General features: G+C 37.4%; 1 protein-coding gene across 1 annotated transcript; it reads left to right on the top strand.

Moving 5' to 3' along the window:
- Positions 1 to 194: 194 nt before the first annotated feature.
- ATP1B3 (ATPase Na+/K+ transporting subunit beta 3) lies at positions 195 to 23,174 on the top strand (the record flags this gene model as incomplete). Its single annotated transcript, XM_084267248.1, has 7 exons — positions 195 to 303; positions 8,303 to 8,431; positions 12,853 to 12,960; positions 13,972 to 14,159; positions 14,886 to 14,936; positions 19,529 to 19,615; positions 22,040 to 23,174. The coding sequence occupies 7 exons, from the start codon at positions 195 to 197 to the stop codon at positions 22,208 to 22,210; spliced, it is 843 nt and encodes a 280-aa protein (XP_084123374.1). The 3' UTR covers positions 22,211 to 23,174.
- Between the last annotated feature and the right edge of the window lie 1,215 nt (positions 23,175 to 24,389).

Below are 24,389 nucleotides of genomic sequence, written 5' to 3' on the forward strand. Positions count from 1 at the left end.
ATGTCGCGGCGAGTCCCGCCTCGCCGCGGAGGTGGGGAGGGAAGGTCCCTGCGTGACTGGTCCCCCGCCCGCTCTCCCGCCGGGCGCCGCGGCCGCAGTTACTTAGCGGTTGGGAGCGGGCGCTTGCTGCGGCTTTCTCTGCCTGTGAGGCTCTGTCGCCTGGGTGCGCGACGCAGCCGGCTTCTCGCCTCACCATGACCAAGGAAGCGAAGAAGCCCTTCCGCCAGAGCATGGCCGAGTGGCGGCAGTTTGTCTACAACCCCAACAGCGGCGAGTTCCTGGGGCGCACGGCTAAGAGCTGGGGTAAGGGCTGCCGCGGGGGGCGGGAGCGGGCGAGCCGCCCCAGGCTGCTGGCGGAGTCGAGGAGCGGCGGGGGACGAGGCCGAGCGCGAAGCGGGGCGGGAGGGGAGGGGAAAGGGGGGAGAAAGAAGGGGGCGGGCGGCAGCTGTAGGGCCCCCGCGGTGATACGGGGTGGGGGGTGCAGATCGGCCCGCGGGGGCCAGGTGAGGCGGCCCGCGAGGCCGTAGCGCACGCGCCCCGGTAACCGTTAAAAGTGCCGCCGCCCGCCGGTCTAAAAATAGCACCGGCTGTGACATTGAGGGGGGTGGGGGGGGGGAGGCGGGGGCTCTTCCCAGAGCAGGTGGGGGTCGGGGGAGGAAGAGGAGTTTCTGGGAGCGCGTCCCGAGCTGACTCACCCTCCCGCCTCAGTACGCAAATGCAGCAAATTGGGCCCGCAGGCTCCTCCTCCGCGTGATCCGCGGAGGAACGGGGGGGGGGTGGGGGGGAGATGGGTTGTGGAGGGGGAGAGTGGGGGGACTCCGGGGGCCGCCTCGGTGCGGCTGTGACGGGCTTCCGCCTTGGAGGTGTGGGGCCGGCTCCCGCCCGGCGTCTATCTCTCCTAGTTGATGGCAGCCTGCGTGCATATCAATGCAGCCGCCCTTCTCCATCCACCCCTTACCGCTCCCCCCCCCCCCCCCTTTTGCTCTCCAGCATCGCAGGAGGTCGGGAATGAATGAGCGCGAATTGCCTTTGTACTTGTCGATGGCAGCTGCGGGTCGGAGAGGGGGGAAAAAAAAATAAATCAAAAAACTTTCTGAGCCTTAATTCCACGTAGTCTACAGAAGAACGATCATTTGTGTCATTGTGCGTCATCGCGCTAAATTTGTCACAACGTAGGACTTCTGGGCCTCTTAGTTTTCTCAAATGAAGCTTTTAAATGAAGCTTCTCCAGTAAAGCTTGTGGAGGCAGCGTTTGTTTTCCTACTTTCAGGTAGTCGTCCCATTGCTTTTCTCTGAGCTGGAAAGCGTGTTATCATAATCTTGTTGCTTCCAATAAAAATATTTGGATTTTCTGAGTATGTTTTCTCATATTAAACAGTTGTATAAATGCTTAATATTAGGATGTTTCTCCAGTCCTCATGGGACATATTTACTGACCAGAAAATGCTGTGTCTCCTCCCAAAACTTGGATGTAGTCAGGATACTTAAAAGTTGTGCTTACAAAACCAACAAGAATCTCAGCGTGGCATAAAAAGGAACGGGCCAATACATCCTTGGCCTTGACACAATCTCAATGAATGCTAATGTTGAAACAGTGAGGAGGAGCCTCAAGCAGGCTGTGCATGGGGTGTACTTGCTTTGCCTTGCCAATGTCTCCTGTCTGTCAAGAGAGGGCCCTAGCTCTGACGTGAATTCTCCTCCATTCAGATGGAAATAAGAGCTTGCGGGCTACTCTGCCAGTTGAATAGCAAAGGAGAGGAAATTTCCACTATGCTGTTGTCTAGGGATCTTTCTGTACAGGCAGGTTTCCTGAAGTGCGTGGGCTGGATGACTGGGTGTATGGATTGCAGAAATCTGTCTCTGTCATGAATCTGACAAGCGCAAAGACTGTGGGTGCATTAGAAATAGCTTGTAACTTTTTCAAAAACGGGAAGTTGAAACAACCTTCTCTGTTTAAACTTATTTAGCAGGATAAGCCGCTTACAATGTTACTGGTCTGTGCTAGTCCAAGGCCAACAGTTAACGCTTGAAATTGATGCAGCTTAGCTGGTAATTAAGTTTCTACAGTCAGCTCTCTTGATGTTTTTCCATACTGAGAAAGTATGTATAAGCTTAGATAGTTTAAATAATTTTACTTCGTTAATAAGTTTTCTTAAGTGATCTAGGTGATTGGTACGTGGTTAGTGCTATATACCTTTTCCTTAGCCAACATTGAGAGGTAGCTGTTCAGCAACACTAAACATTTCCAGTGTAATCTTTCATCAATATTTTTTTGTCCTGGACTTTTTTGATTAATATATTGTGCTTATTTAATTTAATTTTGTATATTAGGTAAATCATAGTCTTTGTGTGGAGGTGTGGTGTGTGGTTTTCTGATTTTTAAATTTTTTTAGTTGCAGAATACCAACTGACTCTGGCACAACAGAATACCACGCAGGGTACAGGGTATGGTCTCACTTCTGCCCTTGCAGCACTAATGTGAAATTAGAGCAGTTTCCCTGAGTATTGTTGCTTTTCTATTGCTGGTCTCCCTTCTGAAAGGTGGTGGGGAGGTTAGGAGAGGAGAGCTCTGTTTGCCAGCCTGCTGGGCTGTGGTGTCCAGGAGCGGCATGATAAGAATTCAGTTGGGTCTGTTATTCCATGCATATTTCTCCTGTCTTACGACAGCTTCCTCACAGGAACAAGATGGAAGCAGTAGAGAACCTGTTAAATAATTATTCACAATATGTGCATGCTTTGCCCTAGTCTGAGGCAGTCCTGGGGGCATATGTAAATTGTAACTGCAAGGCAGTGATTCTCTGTGCATCTGAGTGCCATGGCATTGGAGTGCTCCTATTTATCTGCCATTTCTACACCAGGATTTGCACAAAATACAAAAGAAAGCAGTTTCAATGCTAATTAGTCATGTAACAGAGGTATGTTACCGTTTACAGTTTGGTAAAAAACCCTGTGCTAAGTCTTGCTGTAAAAATTGAGAGGTTTTTTAGTTTACATTGCAGACTTTGAGGTATAATTCAATTTGAATCTTTCTCAAATTGGTGTCCAAATCTAACACATCCCCATCAAATCCCTTACACTTGTAATTATCTGGTGTAATCATTTGTTGTATTAAATAGACAGAAAATACTGGAAAAAACCTGTTGATTACCTGAGTTGATGGTGTTCTCAGCAGTCTAAGTGTAAAGGTGCTAATAGTCTTTGCAGAGGTGATGGGAAGGAGAGTCAGTCCTGGGGTACCACACAGGTGTTATTGGGTAGGGCAAAGACAGGAGAACTCCGATGGCTGCTGTATGGGCTCTTCTGTGAGTGAAAGTAAGATCTGCCCCTGGCTCTGCCTGTCATGGCAAGGTGTGCTGTGCCTGCCTAGGACTGCAGCAAGAGCAGAGTGAGATCATCATGGAAGTATTGTAATGGGATGCCCACTACACACTCACATGTGTGCATAATCTTACAGTATATAAACTGTTTTTACACAAGGTTACAGAAAAATAATTTGTGCCCAGAAGGAAAAATAGAGTCTAGCAGTACTCAATTTCTGGTCACACTCGTCATGGTAAGCCTTTCTGTAAAGCTAATTGTGTCACAGTGTTCAAGGTAGAGGTGGTATTGTCTTGCAGTAGATAAAAATTCAATATTTTGGGGGGATGGTTTTTTTTTTGTGTGTGTTGTAAATGCTTAATCATGACATTAAGCACTGGCTTTTCTGGTTCTTTGCAGTTGTTGCATTTGAGGAGTTTTGTTGTCTCCTGGAGCATTTAGTCATGTTACATGTGGAACCCTGTCTTATTGGGAAATAAACTGTAACACAGGACTGGAGTTTTATTTCTTCTTCCTCTCTACTCCCTGCCATCACCCCAGTTTGGAAACCAGTAATTCTCAGGTGTCTAGGGAGTAAATTGAAACATTGTTAGTGCTAATCCAATTTATATAATTAACTTAGTTTAAAACAAGGGAGTCTATCTGCAGGTGGACAGAAAGATGTGGTAGGCACTAGTAACATTATTTAGGTATTTAAATCCCACCAGCTGAAGACTGTGAAGAAGGGCCGTGCAGATGATAAAGTCAATGCAACATAAATTCCAACAAATGGTAAAGACAGCATTTAATTTTCATTGTTGCAGGGAACATTGAATAGTTGCTTCTGTGTCTGTTCTGAGAGTGTGTATATTGGCACCTGTATATATCTACCTATGTATAACATAGGTAGGTCTGACAATCTGGTTTATGCCAGACTGACATGCTTTTTATCACTTTTGCTGTGTAAAGGTTGGAAAACTTGTATTCATCTTGGAAATGACGGTCAGGTATATGATATTTTGTATTCACTAGAGTCAGAAGTTCTGGCTTTCATAGTGTAAAAGTGTTTTGATTCCTGCAAATGAGCTCCCAACTAATGATAGCACTGACATGTTGGTTCAGAAATAGCAGTTTTCCAGATATGACTGTAGCTTATCTGTGTGGATAGGGTATGAAGGGGTTTTGGTACTGTGATGCCCTACATAAAGAAAATAAACCAACAAAACAACCAGTTGAAGAAACAAGCCACAAACAAAAAAAGACCCGTAAAAAACCCAAAACACAACCAAAGCAAACCCCCCAACTAGGATAATTGTAATACAGAATTTCTGTTTTGACAGTTTTCCTTGTATTATCATTTTGATGTCAAAAATGGTGGGACTCAAAGGATTTGGTGTAACAAGATGTTCTGCAGCAATGGAAAAGGGTTGGATGTTAGATATAGTAGTTGTACTTCCCTCAGTAAACGTGGAGGATAGCTTTCCACTGTTACTTGGGTACATCTTGTTTCCTGACAAGAAATCCAGTGTTATGTGAAGTTATTTTGGCAGAGCTTTTTGACAGGTTATGGCTTGTCCACTGTGATTAGCTTAAGATAATTAACACTAATAGGCTCACAAAGAGCAGCTTACTCAGTTTGTGGCCATTGGAAGTTGCAGATGGGAGTTTAATATTTTTTCCCCTCTTTTTAAGTTGGCAAAGTAGCATAAATGGGGCAGCTTAGTGGTCAGTGTTCTGCAGTGCATTTAGAAGCTATATGAAAATAAAGATTAAAAATAATCTCTGTGTGTGTACTTGTGCTTTGCTGGACTGGGGCAGGCTGCTGGAGTTTTAGTGCTGTGAATAGAAACAGTCGTTGTAACCTTGTTACTGCTGCAGCCCCAGCAGATGTGATGTTACTGGAAGGAAGGAGGACGCTGTAAGGGACTGTTCATACTGCAGTCTCCACCTTGGAGACTGTGTTTTAGACATTGGGGTTCCTGTTGTTTTCCCCAATATTGGCATTCCCTCTGTGTGCATGAGGGCTCCACAGGGACTGCCAATGCATAGTTCTGCCCCACTGCAGGTCTTGGCAGGGGAGGGGACCCCAGCAGCTCCCTTCCCCACAGGAGTATAGAGGCTGTGTTAGGTAAGTATGCACCATCACCTCGTCTGAGGCAGCAATGGAGAAGAGCTTCAGTAGGCTTGGATCAGCTCTTCAGGGTGCTTCAAAGTGGGGTCCAAGGCCAGTATTGCAGATGCAGTAGTGGTCTTGGCCCAAAGCAAGACTATACTTAGGGCCATGTCTGCTTAGAAGTTCACCGCTGTGGTTCTATTGTGCCAGGAATAAAAAAGTGGTCAGGGATTTATTATTTTTTCCTCATTGAAGTAAGTATTATCTTTTACAAATTAAAATACAGTTGTATTCTGAAATAGATCAAAGAAAAAGATTTCTCTGGCATTCTTGCTTCTTTGCTAATTGCCATAGAAGGTGCTTGTCTTGTCTTAAGCGTCAAAACTTTTTTCTGTTCCATTCAAACTGATTGATGTATGTCTTGGTCACTTGATGGAAAGTGTATTTTCTAGACAGCTTGATGAAAATGTAGGGATGAACTTGTAGGGATGAAGACAGGAGCTGACCAAAGGTTTTGTAAGGAAGTTTGGTTTTGTGATAGCCAAATTACATTTGGTATTAAACAGAAGATCATTGCTCTGTTTTGGATCCAATTAAAGCAACTGTAAGCTGGCAGGTAAAGCAGATTGCTGGTGTGCCAAATACAGCTGCAACTTCCATAATGCTTTTTGTTGATTAGGATTTCTACTATTTTTCTTCTAAGTAGCTTTTAAGTAGGCTTAGAAATAGTTTACAATAAATGTCTAGCTGTCTTGTTCACTATAGAGTAAGCTTGTTCTTGTGTTCACGTACTTTGCTATTTAACTTATAATTACTGTGTTGTATCTTGCATCTCAGTGGTTCCCAAATGTATTTTAAATAGCTGATCACTTTCAGATTATTCCACATTAGTCAGTAGCTTTGTCAACACATGAAATTAAAAACTAAGATCAAACTAAAACCCAGTAACATTCAGCTGGTTGCTGGAGAGAACTTTACCTTACTGTAAAGATGATTTGGAAACCACCTTACTATTTTAATATATGCACGCTGAAGTCCTTCAGGCGAAACAATGCAGGTACTCACATCTTTAGCAGTCATGGAATACTGGGGGCAGTAGTCTACTAGAAAATAGTTTAGTGCAAAGTGCAGGTGTAGTTTTTGGGGCAGAACCCAGGGTTAGGCTTCCTTCTGTTCATCTTGTAGTGGACAGTATTCATCACTGAGATACAGTCCTTTTTTGTTTTGATTTTTCCCTTTCTATGGAAGGGTGAAAAATACTGCATTTGATTATCTCATGTAATCAAATGTCAGTGGTAGAATGTTGCATAATGTTTTTGATGTGTTTTTCTTGACCTGAGTTATATCTCTTTGGCTTTCTGATAGCAGTCTTACAACTACAATGTTTTATTAAAATTGAATTTACATCATCATTCAGATATACTTTTGAATTAGAAAAGTTTTGAAGATGGTTCTCTGTAGAAGCATCTGAATTCCTCAATACTTATATAGCTCCCACTCTTTTTGAAAATGTCTATGCATGTGTCCCTGTCTCAAGTGTTCAGTCTTAGAACAGGGTTGCATGCTGTTTGTTGGGTTTTTTTTTTTTAGGTTGGTATTGTATACTCTATTAATAAAACAATTTCTGCTGAATCTTAAATGTTTTTTACTAAGTCTTCCATCCATAGAGCATACATGCTTCATCTTTAGTTGGGTAAACATACATTTTAAAAGGTAATCTAAGAGTAATCATCAATACATGTTCTCAGAAAGAAAAAGCAAGGAAATGTAGCAAACAGTGTGTTGGGGTTTTTTTGTCTTTAAAAGTTATACTAACACAGGTCTGTCAGGCCAAATAACGTGAGAATAAACAGCCTTGCTTGAAAATTCAGTTATTACAATGATTGACATTTTAAAATGCAAGGTATGCATCGTACCTCTGAAGAAAAAGGGCAGAAAGTTTTTTGAAAATCTCTGCAGCTGATCTGAGTCCCTATAATCTCTAAAGTAAGATTTTAACTTTGGCCTGTCTGTTACCTTCTCATTTTGGTAGACATCTGATCTGTATGTCCAGTGTGTGTTCCCGGGTGTGCGTATTGAAAAATGGCGGGGGGATGAGAACAGGAACACCCAGTGATTTGTTGCAGCGAAGTGATGGAGAGGTACAGTGTTGTAATAGGCTGTTTCCTTGAGGCAGTTTCCTCATGTTTTGAGGAGTTCTTCATTAAGCAACTGTCAAGTTGAAGCTTGTAGTACCTGTGTAATTGGTAAATTCCAGGAACTGTGCCGTGTCTCTGAGGTAGATTGGTAAAGCAGATGGATTTGTTAGGCAGAGGCTTTTGATAAGTCTGAACAGAAAGCTTGGTTTGTTTTCAAAAATATGCAGCAGAAAGCATTTTCACCTTGCAAAGTCTCTTGTAACAGGACATACATGTTTGGAGTTCTCTCAAATGCCAAGTACTTTATGGAAGCACTGATCACCTCCTTCCTGTTCTGGATCCAGTGTAATAATTTAATCTTTGCACTCAGTTCTTTATTCCCTACCACCCTTTCCTTTCCAGATACAAAACTATAAAAAAAAAAAAGTGAAGGGCTGCTTAGTCATCTTCACCAGCTTTCTTTTGTAGCCCAAAGTCTTTAATGCTTCTCTCTTAAAATTAGAGATGCCAAAATGCCCTCTGCATATTAAGAGCCAGAAAGTATGAAGAAAACCTTTTTGCACACATTGTTCTGCTTTATGTGATACATATGTAAGTATTAATGCTAGGGACATACTGCTTTATAACTACAACTAGGAGTTGCAAGGTATTGTGGGAGGTAACCAAAAGTATTGCTTATTTCCAATTTTGATTTTCAAAATTGGTGATGGAATTAGCTAAACAAGAGATAGTAATTTTTGTTTTTTCTTTATAGGTTTGATCTTACTATTCTATCTGGTATTTTATGGCTTCCTAGCAGCACTCTTCACATTCACAATGTGGGTTATGCTTCAGACACTGAGCAGTGATATACCAAAATACCGTGACCGGATTTCTAGTCCAGGTAACAGTGTATTTATTTGTTTTTTTCATACAGTTCTCTGTTTTAACAGCTAAGTTTCATTTGAGAGTGAGTTTGAAAGTATGAACTGCTGATGGGAAACTGTGATTATCATCCAGTTATACATGTTCATAGCATAAATTAACGAGTAGATTTTTGTGCACATAGGCTGACTTTTGCTGTTTTTTTCTAAGTTCTTTTCAGTTGAATTTGTCATATCTATAGACTGCAATTACCTGCACATCCATACAACATGCTGTTGTAGAAGTGGGATTATCATTTAATCAAATTGCTTTAGAGGTACTATAAGCCAATACTTTTGGCATAGATGGAAGGCCACCGTGTGATTAGTATTTGATACTTTGCAAAAAATACAGGAAAACTCTCCTGTAGGATTGTCTGCTCAAAAGCATGTAAGGACTATGACACAGAGGCATTTCCAGAGATTTCATTGTAGTATTGGATAACTTTCAACTGACATGGAATGTCTGGAGAATTCAGGGGGTGTTGAACTATTATGTGGGGTCCACTGAAGAGAGACTCCTGTTTTATGATGAAACCAAGTCCATATAACGTGCAGCTGCCACTCCAAGTGGTGTAATGCTTCCTGGAACTACTGCGTTCTTTGTGTGCATGCCCATCCAGTCCTACTGCTGATTGGTTCAGGAGCTGTTTGTGACAGAAAAAAGCCCTACACAAATAAAAATTAACTATAAGGTAGTTGTCTTTTTTATTTTTACTTTTTTTTTTTAAGATTGGTTTAGATATGTCACAAAAATCGGTCATTACAGGCTCTATTTTGGTGTATCCCAGTATTGGAAAAAAATAAGGATTTTTGCTGTGAAAGGTTTAAAAAATGCTTCTGCATACTTTAACTACACCAAAGAGATTAGTGTTTTCTATTTACTGTTTCTGGAGAATGCATAAGTATTTGATTTGTCTATGCATCTTGAATGATTGGGCCACCTGAAAATTTGGTACAATATCTCAAATTTTATAATAACTTTGCTCAGGGATGAAACTTCTGTTTCAAATACAACAAAACTAAATGGCTATGCAATATTAATATTTTGTTGGAAGTTACATGACATCATTTAAAAAAATATCTTGCAGCTGCATCATCATTTAAGTTTATACAATAATCTTGTATGAGTAAGTCACAATTGGTCCAATTGTGATAAATGTCTCTGGATGCTGTAGAGAATTTGCTTGGATATAGTGCTCAGACCTCTAAAAATAGTCCTCTGCTTTTAAGGGATTCATGCTGATTTTTTTCAAGCTAAGAAAGGGGTAAATGCTGGAAATAATAATAATAATAATGACCTGCTCAGTTTAAAAAAAATAGAAAAGAAACAAAGATGGCTTAGTTGATCATTTCTCCCCATCTCCTCTGCAGTAGTCAGAATCTTGTTAGTGGATGGAGCTGTGGGGCAGCTGTGATTTAATACTGGACTTGAGGGACATTTTTTCTCTCATGCTTCTTGTGGTTAATTTTCCTTTGTTTTGAAATAAGTAATATGGGGTATTTGTTTCAAAAAGTATGTATGCCACAATTAGTTTTTAACTAATGTCTATAGTGTTTCTGGGTTTTTTTTTATTAATGATGTATTTAATTACTCATCCATAAACGTTAATAAAAGATAAAAGTGCTTATTTCTGTTTTAATGTTTCTTTTTAACTTTGTCATTTTTCACTTGCAGCGAAACATGTCATGTTCCTGGCTGTAAAACTTTAAATTATATAAAAAATTCTACACACAAAACCTGGATGGCGTAGGTCAAATGTTTTACTTTTGTGTTAAACATACTTGAAATCTCACAGTCGATTTGTTTTTTAATTGATATTTGACTTGCATTGTACACTGGAATATAATAGCATCAATCAAATCAGATGATTTAACCCCTTTTTTTAAATCCCTCTTGGAATTGTAGGATAATGTTATCTCATTTACAATGCTAAATGTGATCCTAATGCTAATTCTGTTCCTCTAGAGGAGCCCAAATCCTGCATCGCTCACAGTCTGTGCATCAGTCCTCCTTCGCAGAGCTTTTTTCTGTAGAATTTGCACCATTGTCTCTAGGCAGACTGTGATCCACTGGAACTGGAGCAGTCCCTTCCTCTTAGGATATTTTTGAAGCTCCCCTGAAGCAATAAATCTCTTCAAATTATTGTCTCATTCATTGATGACTAGCTTAGTTACTTTGTCATGCTCACTTTGAAAAACAGCATCTAAGTCCTTCATTTACTGTATAATTCTGTAGATAATAACAGTCACTTCTCCAAAACCCTTTAGTGTGTAAAACCCCTCCAGTGATTTTTTCACCCCTTTTACTAATTATCTTGTATTTTGTTGAATCCCAGTTCACTGCGGAGGTCAGATGATGACTGTAATGGTGCAAAGTAATTTGCAGTCAAAAGTGGTATTTGTAGATTATATAGACTGTAAATCATTAAGGCATTTAGTTGTGGTTTGCCTGGACGTAATTTAAATGCTGCTAATGTAGAAAGAAGAATGTATTATTTATTTGAAATCCTACAGAAGTTAGATGGAAAAAAACATTAAATTATATCTAATTATATCTGGGGTTTTTTAGAATCTAAAAGGTGTTTCTCTATGATAAACTTCTAGTATATACTTTTATTTCACAACTTAAAGTATTTGTAATAATTTCTGCTTTTGGATGAGAGGCTTGATCATTTGTGTAAGTGAATCCTTAATAGACCAGGGCTGCTTCATTGCACTTTCTATGTGCCTTCCAAAAGCTTACTGTGATTGATTAACTACAGTAGTGTATTAAGAAATCAACATAACTGTCTTGCCACTATAGTCTTAAATGTTATTTTGTATAAAGAAGGCCTGATTTTTATTTTTTAATATTAGGAGATGAGTTTTATTTTCTGGCTTAAATTTTATTAATTTGGGAATCTGGTTTTAATTGGTTTTCCCAGAGCTTCGGAAACTACACGGCATCCTAAGCTGATGCACTTAGTTGCTGCTGTAATTGCAGTTATTCCATTATGCTAAATTTGGTGTTGATCAAACCTTTTCATATTCTAACTGTAGAGGAAAAGTAATCCATTAAGAATAGGTTGTGTTGTTTGTTTTGGTTTTGGTTTTTATGTGGAACAGCAATGTCAGTTCTCAGCAATACTTGGAGAGACAGATGTGTGGATACTCATCTGTTAATCACAACTGCAGGGATTTTATCCAGACTAGCGATTTGTATTAAATAGGAGTTACCTTAAGGTAGTGTTAATAAAATAATCAATTATACACCCTTTCTTGAACAGATTTAATCTTTTCTGCAATATCTGGTGGTGTTGGTGCTATTTCTTCTGCTGCTGAAGCTGTGATGAGTAATAGTAACATTAAGTCTCTGTGTTAGTGACATCTCCTGATGGTACAGAGCTGTATGTATTAGCAGAGAAGTGTGCCTTTTGCTTTCACCTGCTACAAAAAACTCCCTAAGGTTTAACTCTCTGCCTTTCTTTACCCATATCCTGGGAAGAAGGACAGTTCACCTCTATCAAAGGCCCCAACTCCATGTCAGTGCCTGCCTTTTTCATCCTTCAATTCAAAGCTGGACTTCAGTGTTCGGTAATCTGTGTCCTTGTTTCTCCTGCTGGTCCTGGCTCCCTGGCTGCAGATTGCTCCTATTCCAGTACCCTCAGCCATCAGCTGAACGAAGCCAGCCATAGACCCCTGCTGCAGCAGATGGGGGGACCCAGGCTGCCGCAGTGTGTGGTGGGTGCTAGCAGCCTGGGAGGCAGCTCAAGAGCATTAATAGTTACCACAGCATGACTAAGGCGTACCCCTTCAAATGACACGTGTGCAGTGGTTTGATAATATTTCTTGTATTCTCCATGAAACAGATGGCATCTAAACTTTCTGTTTAAGGAGAAGGAGAAAGGACTAACAACTAACATGGTTTGTCTGTTTCAATTGGAAATCTTTCAAGCTGTATATATGCATTATAAAGTTTTTAAAAATACTCTGTTTCGTGTGGGTTTCTGTGAGATTAATGCAATCATAGCTTCACTCTGTTGCCTAAAGCTTTGATGCTTAGCTTTAACTGGAGACTTTCTGGGTGTGGTTTTGGTGTTCTTTTCAATTATTTTTAAAGTTTAATTTGCTGAATATGGGAAGTGAATCAGTACAATTTTTGATTGAAAGTGATTAAATTGCTGATTTTGCTATTCCTAATCGGTTGGGTTTGTGAATTGCAGTTATGCATTGGATTGAATTTAAGTATTAATTCATGTGATGATGATTTTTATAACTGACTTTGAACACAAACTACCTTTTAGTACTGTGAAATATAGGTGTAATGTTACTGTTTCTTTACAGATAGTTGTTTTCCAGTTTATGGATGTGATTTTTGAGTAGGTTGTTTAGTTCTTTACTTGCACTTTTTCTTTTTAAGGACTTATGATTTCACCAAAGCCAGACACTGCATTGGAGTTTTACTTTAACAAGAGTGATGCCCAGTCATATGCAGAATACGTTTCTACACTTAGAAAATTTCTTGAATGTAAGTTACTTACAGTTGTCCAAGTAATTCAGGAGTCTTAATGTTGAGTGCATTAGTTTCCTTTTTTGCTTGTAGTTACAAATTGCTAATGAAAACCGGCGCAAGTTCAGTCTTACTCTAGATGTGTGTTATTAAAGTAGAAGTTTTGCAGAAAAAGGTAAGTATCAATACCTGCAGTGAACAGTGAGCCTGAGCATGGAGAATAGTAGCATATATAATGGAGAGTTTGGGGTCTTAGTGCATCCATTGTTTTGGTGACATGGTTGTATAGATACTACAAGAAGTAGAAATTCCATATGCCAAAGGAATTCAGTGTAAAATTACAAAGGTTGTGTATTTGGAGGCAAAGTTTATCAAGACTAAACTGATAATGACTTGGTTACTGGGTAAGAATCCTTTAGTCTTAAGAACTTGAGTGTTTGCCTATTTAAAAAATGAAGCACACAAAGATTAAACTAATTGCAATTTATTAACTTTCACCTGATACAGTGTTTACAGGCAGAATTCTTAAAATACTGACTTTATAACATGAAGAAAAGGTAACACAGGACAAGCCTGAAGGATGGCAAAATCACTAATTTGTCATATGTTATTTCGTGTATGTTCCTTATAAAAGGAACATGTGCAAAGGAAAAACTGATTTAGTTTCCAGGTAAAAACTTGATTGCTTTTTTTTTTTTTAATACATTATTAGATTAGTACACATAATTATATTAAAATTAATTTATATACATAAAATACGGATGTGATTATTGATGTGATTTCAAAAGCAGGACAGAATTACTTCTTTTGTTAATATTCTTTGTTCTTTCATTCAAGTATGGTGCCACTTTGTAGGCTTTGAAAAGTCTTTAAGATGGACATGAGAGACATAGTGCTTTTAGACATAGTCCTTTGGGAGAATTCCTAGATAAGTAAAAAGTATGAACTAGATGTCTATGTAGGCTTCTGCAGTTTTTGGCTACTTGTAAATCAATGGTATAAAGCACACAATTTATTTCTGTTTCATAGCATATGAAGATTCAAAGCAATCCCAAAACATTAACTGTACACCAGGAAGGATTTTTGATCAGAATGATGTTGCTGTTAAAAAGGCATGTCGGTTTAACCTCTCTGAGCTTGGACAGTGCTCTGGAAAGGAAGACAAGACCTTCGGCTATTCTAAAGGGACTCCCTGCGTGCTTGTGAAAATGAACAGAGTAAGTGCCTACTTAATTTTTAATTCTTAGTATAAGCTCTCACAACTATCACTATGTGAAAAATGGCTTGTAGAAGAGGACTAGAATGCAGGTTCAGTTTGCTTCTCAAGATACTTGCGTTTCTAGAGTAGTGTAATTTACCGAAATGTCTAGCTTTTCATGTGTTCCAAGGAGTCAAATGAAGTGGGGGTTTTGAGCATTCTAAAACTTGACTTTAAGTATATTCTAAGTATTGGCTTACTTTGATAACTTTATTATATCAAGAGATCTGAAAATCCTGTTGTAAGTACAGTGCTCTTTAGTTACTATTATATGTAACAGATTCTAAACCACTGTGCAGGTGTGTTTGACTTTGTATGAACATAACTAGAATGTCATGCATTTTGTAACTACCAAACTACGTAAGGTGATTACAACTTTGCCAAGTGAAGTATTTGACTTTTCAGTGACGTTATATAGTACTTGAATTGCTAAATAATTTGAGCCATTAATGTTACACACTGAATGTAAAATAGTCCTTTCTGTAGCCACTGTTACTATTTGAACTGTAACTTAACAATGCTTAAATCTTATTCCTAGTTAAAAATTGTGCTCTGTATAAAAATGACACTAGATAGATTTCCTTTCAGTATAAACTCATATTAAGTGAGAGGAAAGTTCAAATTTAATCTGTAAAACCAGAAAGGGGCACAAAGTCTGTAAATGTTTTAACTTTCTCTCCTTTAGATAATTGGATTAAAGCCTGAAGGGGAACCACGTATACAGTGTGCACCTAAGGTCAGTTCTGAATGTAAGAAATAAGCATGTAGTTAATTTTTCTTGTAACTGGGATGGAAAACGAAGTCATATACTGTGTCAGAGTATTTCACTCCCTTTATTCTTAGAGTTTGTACTTCTTTTTCTTGTTTTCATCTTACTGTATGTCTATTTTAGTTTTAGTGTATTTAATTTTCTCAGTGTACTTACTAAAATACTTTGTTGTTGTTATTGTATTTCTTTCATCTTTAGATGTATTTGAGCTACTTCTTTAGTTGAGGAAAATGCATACATGTAATTTGTGATCTTATCTATTTATTTGTGTTTATTTATTTATTGTGAGTTGTGTTGTGTTTTTTTTTTCCCATTTCATAACCTATATTTTTATTTTTTTCTCCATGCTGCAAGTGCACCTTAAACAATTTTATAAATGATGGGTAAGATACAGTGTGGAAACTAATGCTACTGTTCAAGTAAAGTTGCCTTCAAACCAAGCATAAACTACTTATAGTAACAGCTGATCTGTGCATATGTATTGTGTACCAATGGATTTACACAGAACATTTTATGGCAACTGTAATAATTCCTTTGACTTGTGCATATTTTTCCTAGACTGCTTGGGGAGCAGTGGCACCCGTGGTAAGTTAGTAGCTTGAGCAAGGGATGGAGTCTTGGCTTTTAGCTTTAGGTGACTGATAAAAATGTAGGCCAGGAAATGTCAACAATTAATGAGACAAGTAAATAAGTGGTCCTGCCTTCATCCTAGGTACCTGTGGTAGCCATAAATTTTAATACTTGATTTTTGTGGTGTCTTTAAAAGCTTTGATATCCTCATGACAGTCTTGTTGCAAGTAAAGGTGATGCCTTGTCTTATTTGAGACTGATTTCTTTGTGTCTGTTCTTAAAAAAAAAAAAAAAAAAAGAAAAGTTGTTCTGTTGGAGGAATCACTTGTTTCTTCAGAATAGAGCAGTCAAGTTCAATTGCTTCTGCTTCTACTGGTGTTACTCCTTTGACTTCTCTTGTATATCACTTTTCTTAAAGTGCTGTCCCAGACTTGACAGTTCACCTCTATCTGACCTATTGTTAATGAGAGAATTTTCTCCTCTGTCATCGCATTGGAAGTAATAATGTCTTCTTGAGGTGAATTTGCCATTTGTAATACATTTAGTCCTTATTTGAATAATTTAACTATTTAGACCTTTTTCTTGGTTATTTCCCAGTCTGTATTTGTGTATATAATTTATTGAAGTTCAGACCTTTTAATTTCACGTTGCTATTTTTGCCCCCCTACCCCTTCATGATCACTTTAATGGCATCGAGTTCTCTGAAGTATTTTGAACTGCTTACAGCTTGGTGCCATCAAGTTTCCTTTTACATCTCACAAGTCCTTATTGAAAACACTGCATAGGGTCCAGAACAGTGGTCTTCCTTTCCACCTGAAATACCTTGTGAGGTGTTGAGAACTAATATTTAAGTGGCCTGTGAAATATTGGTTGTAATTCTATTTTACGATGATCATCATATTTCTTCACCTTTCTTACATGGATGCTTTATGGGACAGTGGAAAAGCTATCCTAAGCAAATCACAGATGATGCTTTTTCTTATCCTCTTACCTGATTTCCCTAGAAAAAGAGTAAGTCTGGTAAAAACTTGGTTGGTTGTGGCGGGGTTTTTTTGGTATTATTCTACCTATTGAGACAGTTAAAAATAAATGGTGGTGTGTGATATGGTATGTATTTTCTTGCATCCTTTTCCTTTAAATATGAAGTACAGCTTTTTGCCATATTTGGTTAGAATTTCTCTGATCTGCACAAGCGTGGTGTTTTTATATTTAAAGATTACCAATCTTTATTAGTTCTTTGGAGACTCCAGGGAAAATTCTTGTCAGGCTTTGCCACTTTGAATGCATCTGTATTACCTTAAATTAGCCTCTTCTTGCCCTAGCTCATAACAACTTACCTGCTTAGGAAAGCTTAAATATTGGTTACAATTCATCCTTCTCGGTAGACTGCGAAGTAGAGAAGCAGCATCAACAACTTTTCCATTTTTTCCTGTTGTCTTTGCTTCATCTTTACAGTACTATTTCTTTCTGTTATGCCCCTTGCATATCAAAACTCCTACTTTAAACTTGGAGGATTATGTTATTCATTACATCAGCTTATGAGGCCTTGTTTTCAATTCCATTTCTAATTCCTTGACTCTTTGGGAGATGAATCCTTACGTAATGGTCTCTTCCTCTTTTGTAACAGATGAGGTGAATGCTTACCTGGATGGCACCCATTTTGACTTTGTATTGGCTCCCGCTTTCTAGTTTACAAGAAAGAAGAATGGCTGTATGAATGGCACTATGTGTCTTGCTGTTGTCAGTGTACTTGGCATCTGAGTTAGTTGCTTTTCATGACAGAAATCTGAGACATTTTACAGTTATTATTAATTGATATTGATCTGTATCTTGTGCAATGTTGCCATTCTTCTTCTCAAATGATTACAGACCAGTCTTGTCCAAGTTCTTTCCTTGGGTCTTTGTACATTTTTTTTTTTTTTAACATCTGCAAAATTTTTCTTTCTAAGACATGGTCTTAATAAAGACACAGTAAGTGAGGTGGAAGTCTTACCTGTCCAGATAACTGGTCTGATTTTTAGATTTGCTGACTACCTTCAACTCCTTCTGGAAACTGTAAATAGTATGTAGAAGTGGCACTCACCAACGGACTGATGCCTGAAGATCTTTGTCAAATGCAGCTGGTTTAGGTGTTGCAGGGGTTTTTTAAAATTGTGTAGGGATATAAATTAGGATTAGTTAATTATTAAACTCAAATCCCACAGCAGTTGCATGAGGCAGTTGCATGTCGCAGAACCTCTCTGCTATTGCACTGATAGCCTAATGCATATATATTTATGACTGCATGCATGCCTTGTGTTCAGCTGTCCCAGAAAGCTCTACACCTATTTATATGTCTATATTTTGATTTTTTTAAACCATTATTTCAGGCATATGTTTGGAAAAAAATAGTATTTTCAACTGCATGAGCTTTAAAAAGAATAATGGTAAAAAGCAACACATTTCTACTTAGTAATTGAATTTGCTATCTCAAGGTCCAAAATACTTAATAAACATATATTGTAGAACTGCAATAATTTAGACTGCAAAGGAACAAGAATGTGACCATATCCTAAAACAACATGTTGTATGTTCTTTTGAGGAGGTGAGGAAATGGTATTTGTGAGCTGTGATTTATTTTTTACTATTTTTTGATCTTTGTGCCTCATTTGATTAGTTCTGTTACTGCAGTTGTCTTTTGAACTTCATGGTGTCTCTTTTTACAGTTGCAGCTGTTTTATATGGTAGTGTTGAAAAAACAATGAAAGTTACTGAGCAGTTTGAACTTGTGAATTGCACTGAATGAGCAGTGATGTGCTAAAGATAAATTTAGCATTTTGAGGGGGTTGTTTTAGTGGTATTTCCCTTTATCATGGTAATATCACAGAATCACAAGGTTGGTAAAGACCTTTAACATCATCAAGTCCAACCATTCCCGTCCTAAGCTAAACCATATCCCAAAGTACCTCATCTACCCTTTTTTTTTAAACACATCCAGGGAAGGTGGCTCAACCACCTCCCTGGGCATCCTTTTCTAGGCCTCGACAACTCTTTCAGTAAAAAAATTTCTAATATCTAATCTAAACCTGCCCTGAAATATATTTACCTTGTTACAGAAAGTCACATTAGATGTGGGCATTTCCTAGTGGTTTGAACTTGCAGTAGTTTGACATCCTGCCAGGATACACAATCCTGAGGAATACAGTATATAGTGAGAGGTGTCTGTGTATTGCTATACAAAAGCCTGCATCTGGGATAGTTCAATCATATAGACTTATTTTGTATATCTTAAAGATTGGGTGATTCCTTAGTCAGAAATTAGGCAGCTACTTGGTAAGTGGTTGCTTCTTAATTGCAAGATTTGGGATTTTAAAGGGGAAGTCTAGCAATAAGGTTAGACTTACTGTTCCTCTAAGGTGGTGATGACACACACAAACTCTAGTAATATCATCATGTTATGGGTTTCCTTTCAGGTAGCCTGGCAGGAATAGTGCATCATTGTAGGGAGGGGACTATAGTTCTTTGTGAGGAGTGGTATTGTTACAAATTTGAGATACTTAAAAACCCGGCTTTAAACAGAAATGAATCTTTAACTTAAAAACAGATGTGCTGTTGCTTCACCAAAATACACAGACCTGTTTGTGGATACTTCGGATTTTAGCTTATAAATGCAGGATTTTTAGGTGGTGCTAAATTATTCATTGCAATGAACATGGTCTTCCCCCATCCCGTTTTTTTTTCGACTCATAAGGGAAATGTGAAGGCAAGCTGTCTTGTCTACATTACTAATGTAAATACTACTGTTAATAATCCTTACTGTAGCAAATGAGCACAGCATGAAACTGTTGGACAAAAATAAATCTGTTTTGGAAGTAGTTATTCTAAGAGTTTGTAGCTCAGTCGCCTTTTTGTGATCTTGCACTTCATCATTGGGTTGTAATACTAATTTGGAATTCATTTTTATGCAAGCAGATGGTAACTTTTAATTTTGTTGCCATCTCCAATCACAGGAAGAAGGCATGGTTGAGATAAATTATTTCCCCCCTGAAGGCTTCATTGACTTGATGTACTTTCCATACTATGGGAAAAGCTTGCATGTAAGTATGCCTTTGTGGTGGTCTTCATGTTGTAAATGTTTTGTTTCTGTTTACATTTAACAATTACTAATATCAGATTGATTGTTAAGTTTGAACTTTGTAATGAGGTATTCTTAAGGAATATTACATATTCAGAAACTTCACGAGCTTGATGAGATTAGAGATATGCTTTAGCATATCCAAGGAAATAAACTGGGCATTGCACTATTGAAGAATAGTTTGTATACTAGCTGTTTTAAGGGCATCTGCTGCTTTTTGGTCACTCATGTTTTTGAAACTTTTTGAATGCAGAAAAAGTCAGGAAAAATAAACTGGTTGCTTTGACTTACAGTAGAGTTTCTAATAGTTAATCCTTGGTGTTTGCGTATAGGATATTAAGTTTATAATTAATTATGGAATTGATTATATTCCTTTCTGGCTTTGTGACCATGTTTATTATTTGCTCTGCACTTCAAGGTAGCAGATAGAATGTTTTAAATTTTTTTTAAAATGTTCTTATCTTCCTTCATCTATCACTTTTCAGACATAGATTTTATTTATCTCATTGAAGAACACTGAAGTTTTAAAAAAACCAACAAAGCTCACTACTTTATGGACACAGAATACACAGAGTTAAAACTTCAGTTTCTTTTCAACATTGAATGTGGTTGTCTTGCTGCTATGCTGATGGAAAGGGAAACATGAAAGTAATAAAGTCAGGCAAAACTTGATGCTATTATTTGTTTGACTTAATGATTAAGAAAAAGCTTTTTTTTTAATTTAATGTTTTGGTTCAATGTTCTTTTGTGGTCACTTAGTCATGTGGAGCAGGGGCTGTGCTTTGAAGGATTCTTGCTTATGCCACATTCAATACTTTTAACATTAGTATATTGTGAAAGGGTTGTAGTAAGAAGAGTTGTGAGAGGCTGGAGTTATGTGATCAGCTCTTAAGAGACTGGAGTGATTTTTTTTGCTATACAAGAGAATTTTTATATTGTATCAGTATGGAATTGTTGAATTAATTTATTCTGAAAAAGATTTAACAGGATTTAACTAATCTTCCTGCCTTATTGCTAAGGCAGGAGCCATAAAAGTACTAATATCTACAGTTTTGTGGTCCAGAATGGTTATTTGCCTTGTGGTTCTCAGCATTATGAGCCCAACTCCCTGACCTTAGTGAATGTTACCTTTTTTAGATTATCTGTAATGCTGTATAAGGATGAAGATTCTCTACCTCCCTGCCCCTCTCCAAATTTTTATTGAGTAAAAGTCCATTCTGGTATCATCTGTCTTTGAAACATCATAGAAATTTGTATACCTATTTGAAAAAACAGTCAATCTACTTATTAGTATTTCATGTTAAAGCACATCAGCTTCCATGCCATTGTTCTTTTTAAATGAGACGTTTGTTAGAGATGTAGCCTAAAACTAATTAAAATGTATTAAGTAGCCTCTTAATTTAATGAGGGGAGAAAAAAATCTAACCCCAAATTTTCTTCAATTAAAATTAAAGGCTTATACTTGTATAATACAGCAGTGTCATGTTTATGTTTTGTCCACTGGTTTTTATCAACTTTGACCAAGAAAATAAATAATTTTGCTTAATCAGCAGTAAGCAGTGTTGACCTAAAAAACTATAAATAAATTATGGAAATACTTTATGAATATTGGATGAAATGCCACTTTAACAGTGTATAATAAATAAGCTCTTATTTAATTCATAAGCACTTTACAAGAGAATTCAAGTTGTCCTAACTGAATTAGACATGAGAAATAATATCGTATTGACCAAAAAAGCTAAATATTTTGCATTCATTCTTAAATTTTAATTTTTATCATAAGGAATGGAATCCTGAATTTTAATTGTTCCATGAAATATGATTGACCGGGATACTGTCAGAATGTTCACGGAAAGGCATTCTGGAATAAAGCAGAAAAGAAGCTATCTTATTAGTTTTTGTTGAATTATGCTTTTGCAAAAACCCACTTAAAACTGTGCTAGGAAAGATATGTCTTATAGACAATGAAAAACAAACCAACATCCCCCCCCCCAAAAAAAAAAACAAGCAAAAAAAAAATAATCCAAAACTCCAAACAAAAGAGACAATAGAATGGATAGGAAGACTTGTAATTTTAAAGGCTGTTTCAAGTAGAGATTTCTAGGAAAATTGCCCCTAATGTAGCAGAAGGGGGTAAAGTAATATGCCTCCTGAAGAAAACGTCTGTGACAAATTCTGGTGACTATATTAGTTGAGAAGTAGTATGAAGAATGCCTGACTATCTAACTTGTGGGGAAAAAAATGTTTTACCTGAGTCAGATTGGGCTTTTGCAAGATTGTGTTCTTATTTAGCTTTTTTCCAGTTTGTTCTGATAGATTAAGTGTGAATTTAAATGCTAACTTACTCTGGTATCTCAAATATTTTCCCCATCTTTCTGTTTACTAGGCTCACTATTTACAGCCTCTAGTGGCTGTTCAACTAGCAATTAACTCCAACAGTACCAAAGAAGAAATAGCAATTGAGTGTAAGATCCTGGGCTCACCTAATTTAAAAAATGAAGATGATCGTGACAAGTTTCTGGGACGAATTGCCTTCAAAGTGCAGATGACTGAATAGCAGGAGTAAAAAATTCTCTACGAAGTAAACATTGTGTTGTCTGTTTTGTATCAGCTGGACATGCCATTCTAGGATATGAGACCACCTTGGTGAATGTTAAGGTGGTTTATGGCGTTCAGGGTAGCATAATAATATGCTTCCAAATCGTATGTTTAAAAATTCCTCAAAATAAATGCCTATCCTGCTTCTGCCTGCCCCATTGGAACAGTGTACAGACTATAGTTATGTCATAGGGACCTGTAAATAGCTGTTTTCAAACACATAATAATGGTGACCTTTGTCCTGTTCTAAAATGTGGTTTTATCCCCCAAGTGAGTGTCTCAAGCTTAATGTGCTGTGCTATGTAAATATTGTATTGATTTAACACTGGTTTAACTGTCATATCTCAATGCTGACACAGTTATAGGGATAAATAATAAATGGTACCTGATTGACATAGTGATTTTTTTTTTTTGTAAGAGTAAACACCTCCAACGTAAATTGTGTGCATGGGAGTGGGTGGGTGGCTGGCTGGCTGTATGGAGATGCCTTAAATTGTAGACTGAGTAGCGTGGGAGAATTGAAACAGCATTTAAGAGTTGGTATGGGTTTCTGAAAGTAAGTGCTCAACTAGTACTTTTTGTGCTTGTCACTGTGCAAGTATTGTGTTCATGTAATACTTGGTATAGAGTTTGGTATTCTAGCTGAGGAATTGAATCTTTCTTCGTGTTGTTAATTGCTTGCAATATGTGGAGCACAAATAAAATCTATACAATATTTTAAAATTTTAGTTCAGAAATATCAATATAAAACAATTTAAATTGTTTAGGGACTTGGGAACAGTTGTACAACAGAGCTGCTTGAAAGAAATGGCCTCACTATTGTGGGAATAGGCTTTTATTTTCCAATTAAAAAAATATTCCTGAACAACCTCTGTTTAAAAAAAAACAAACAAAAGGATTGTCATGATTAAACATTCCTGTTTAATTTATATACTGTTTCGTTGCATCATTTTAACATGCTTCATGTTTTCATCTCCGCTTTCTCTTGATTTTTTTCTGTGTATTTCCTCATCATTCATATAGAAAAATTGGTATCATCAACTGCTTTATAGAAGTACAAGTTTAATTTAAATATTTGTATTAATTCACTTGCTAAAATGACGACAAATAGACTGGTTTATTTGTGACTGTTCCTCACATTAAACCAAGTTTACCCATTATTATTGGTTTGTAACTTTTGCAGTCCTGCTGATGTGGTATCTGTATCACTCTTCCCCAGGGTGTGTGTGTTTGGTCTTGGTTGGGTTTGGCTTTTTTTTGAGCACATGGTCCACATTCTGATGTCTTCTCAATGTTACAGACAACTGCAAATCAGCATTTGTGTAAATACCTGTGTGTTCATCTAGTTAGGCCTAAATTTGTTACTTAACATGCTTTTATGCCTAACTTTTACAGTGGCTTTTACTATTTTATTTAAATAAATTAATTGAATAATAACTAAAATTCAAGATCCAGTCTTAATGCCCTGCTTTGAAAATGTTTGAGGCCAGTCTGAGCCACATGACTGCAAAAACATAACACCTGTGCAAGCTTACACTGGTGCACAATTGGAGGAAGCTGCTCTTAATGGGACTTGAACAGTGTGTTTAACCTTGTTAAAACAGATCTCTACTTACCTGATACCATTCAGCATGCTTTTTGGTTATCTACAGAAGAAAAATTGTTGTTCCTTACAATACACAATGGGTACTTTTGTAATAATAGCATGCATAATACTGAATAAGAATGTTCTTTCAAGATACTCCATTACTAATGTTTTAAACCATGCACTTTTGGAGCTGGAATACCTGGGTTCTTGACAATATGACTAATTGTTTCTCTGTGTATTAATACTGCCTGAAAGTATTTTATTAGTCCTGAGGGAACAAATGTAGATGTTGCTAATGAAAATGAGAAGAACTAGCTTCATGTAAAAAAAAAAAAAAAATCACATTTGTGTTCACTTAGGAATAGTAAGAAGTTCTGGAGGAACACTCAATTTTCAAATGAGCTGATTTTTGCAACAATTTCTCTTTAAACTTATCTATATAGACAAAGCATGAAATGGCAACTCTTCACCAGCACTTTTCAGACAGGTAGAACTCAATAAACTCCTGTTCTCCCTAGATTTTGTAGAAGTGTTTGTTTTGTTTTTTTTT

Source organism: Gallinula chloropus, assembly GCF_964237585.1.
Source record: "Gallinula chloropus genome assembly, chromosome: 8".
Classification (NCBI taxonomy): Eukaryota; Metazoa; Chordata; class Aves; order Gruiformes; family Rallidae; genus Gallinula; species Gallinula chloropus.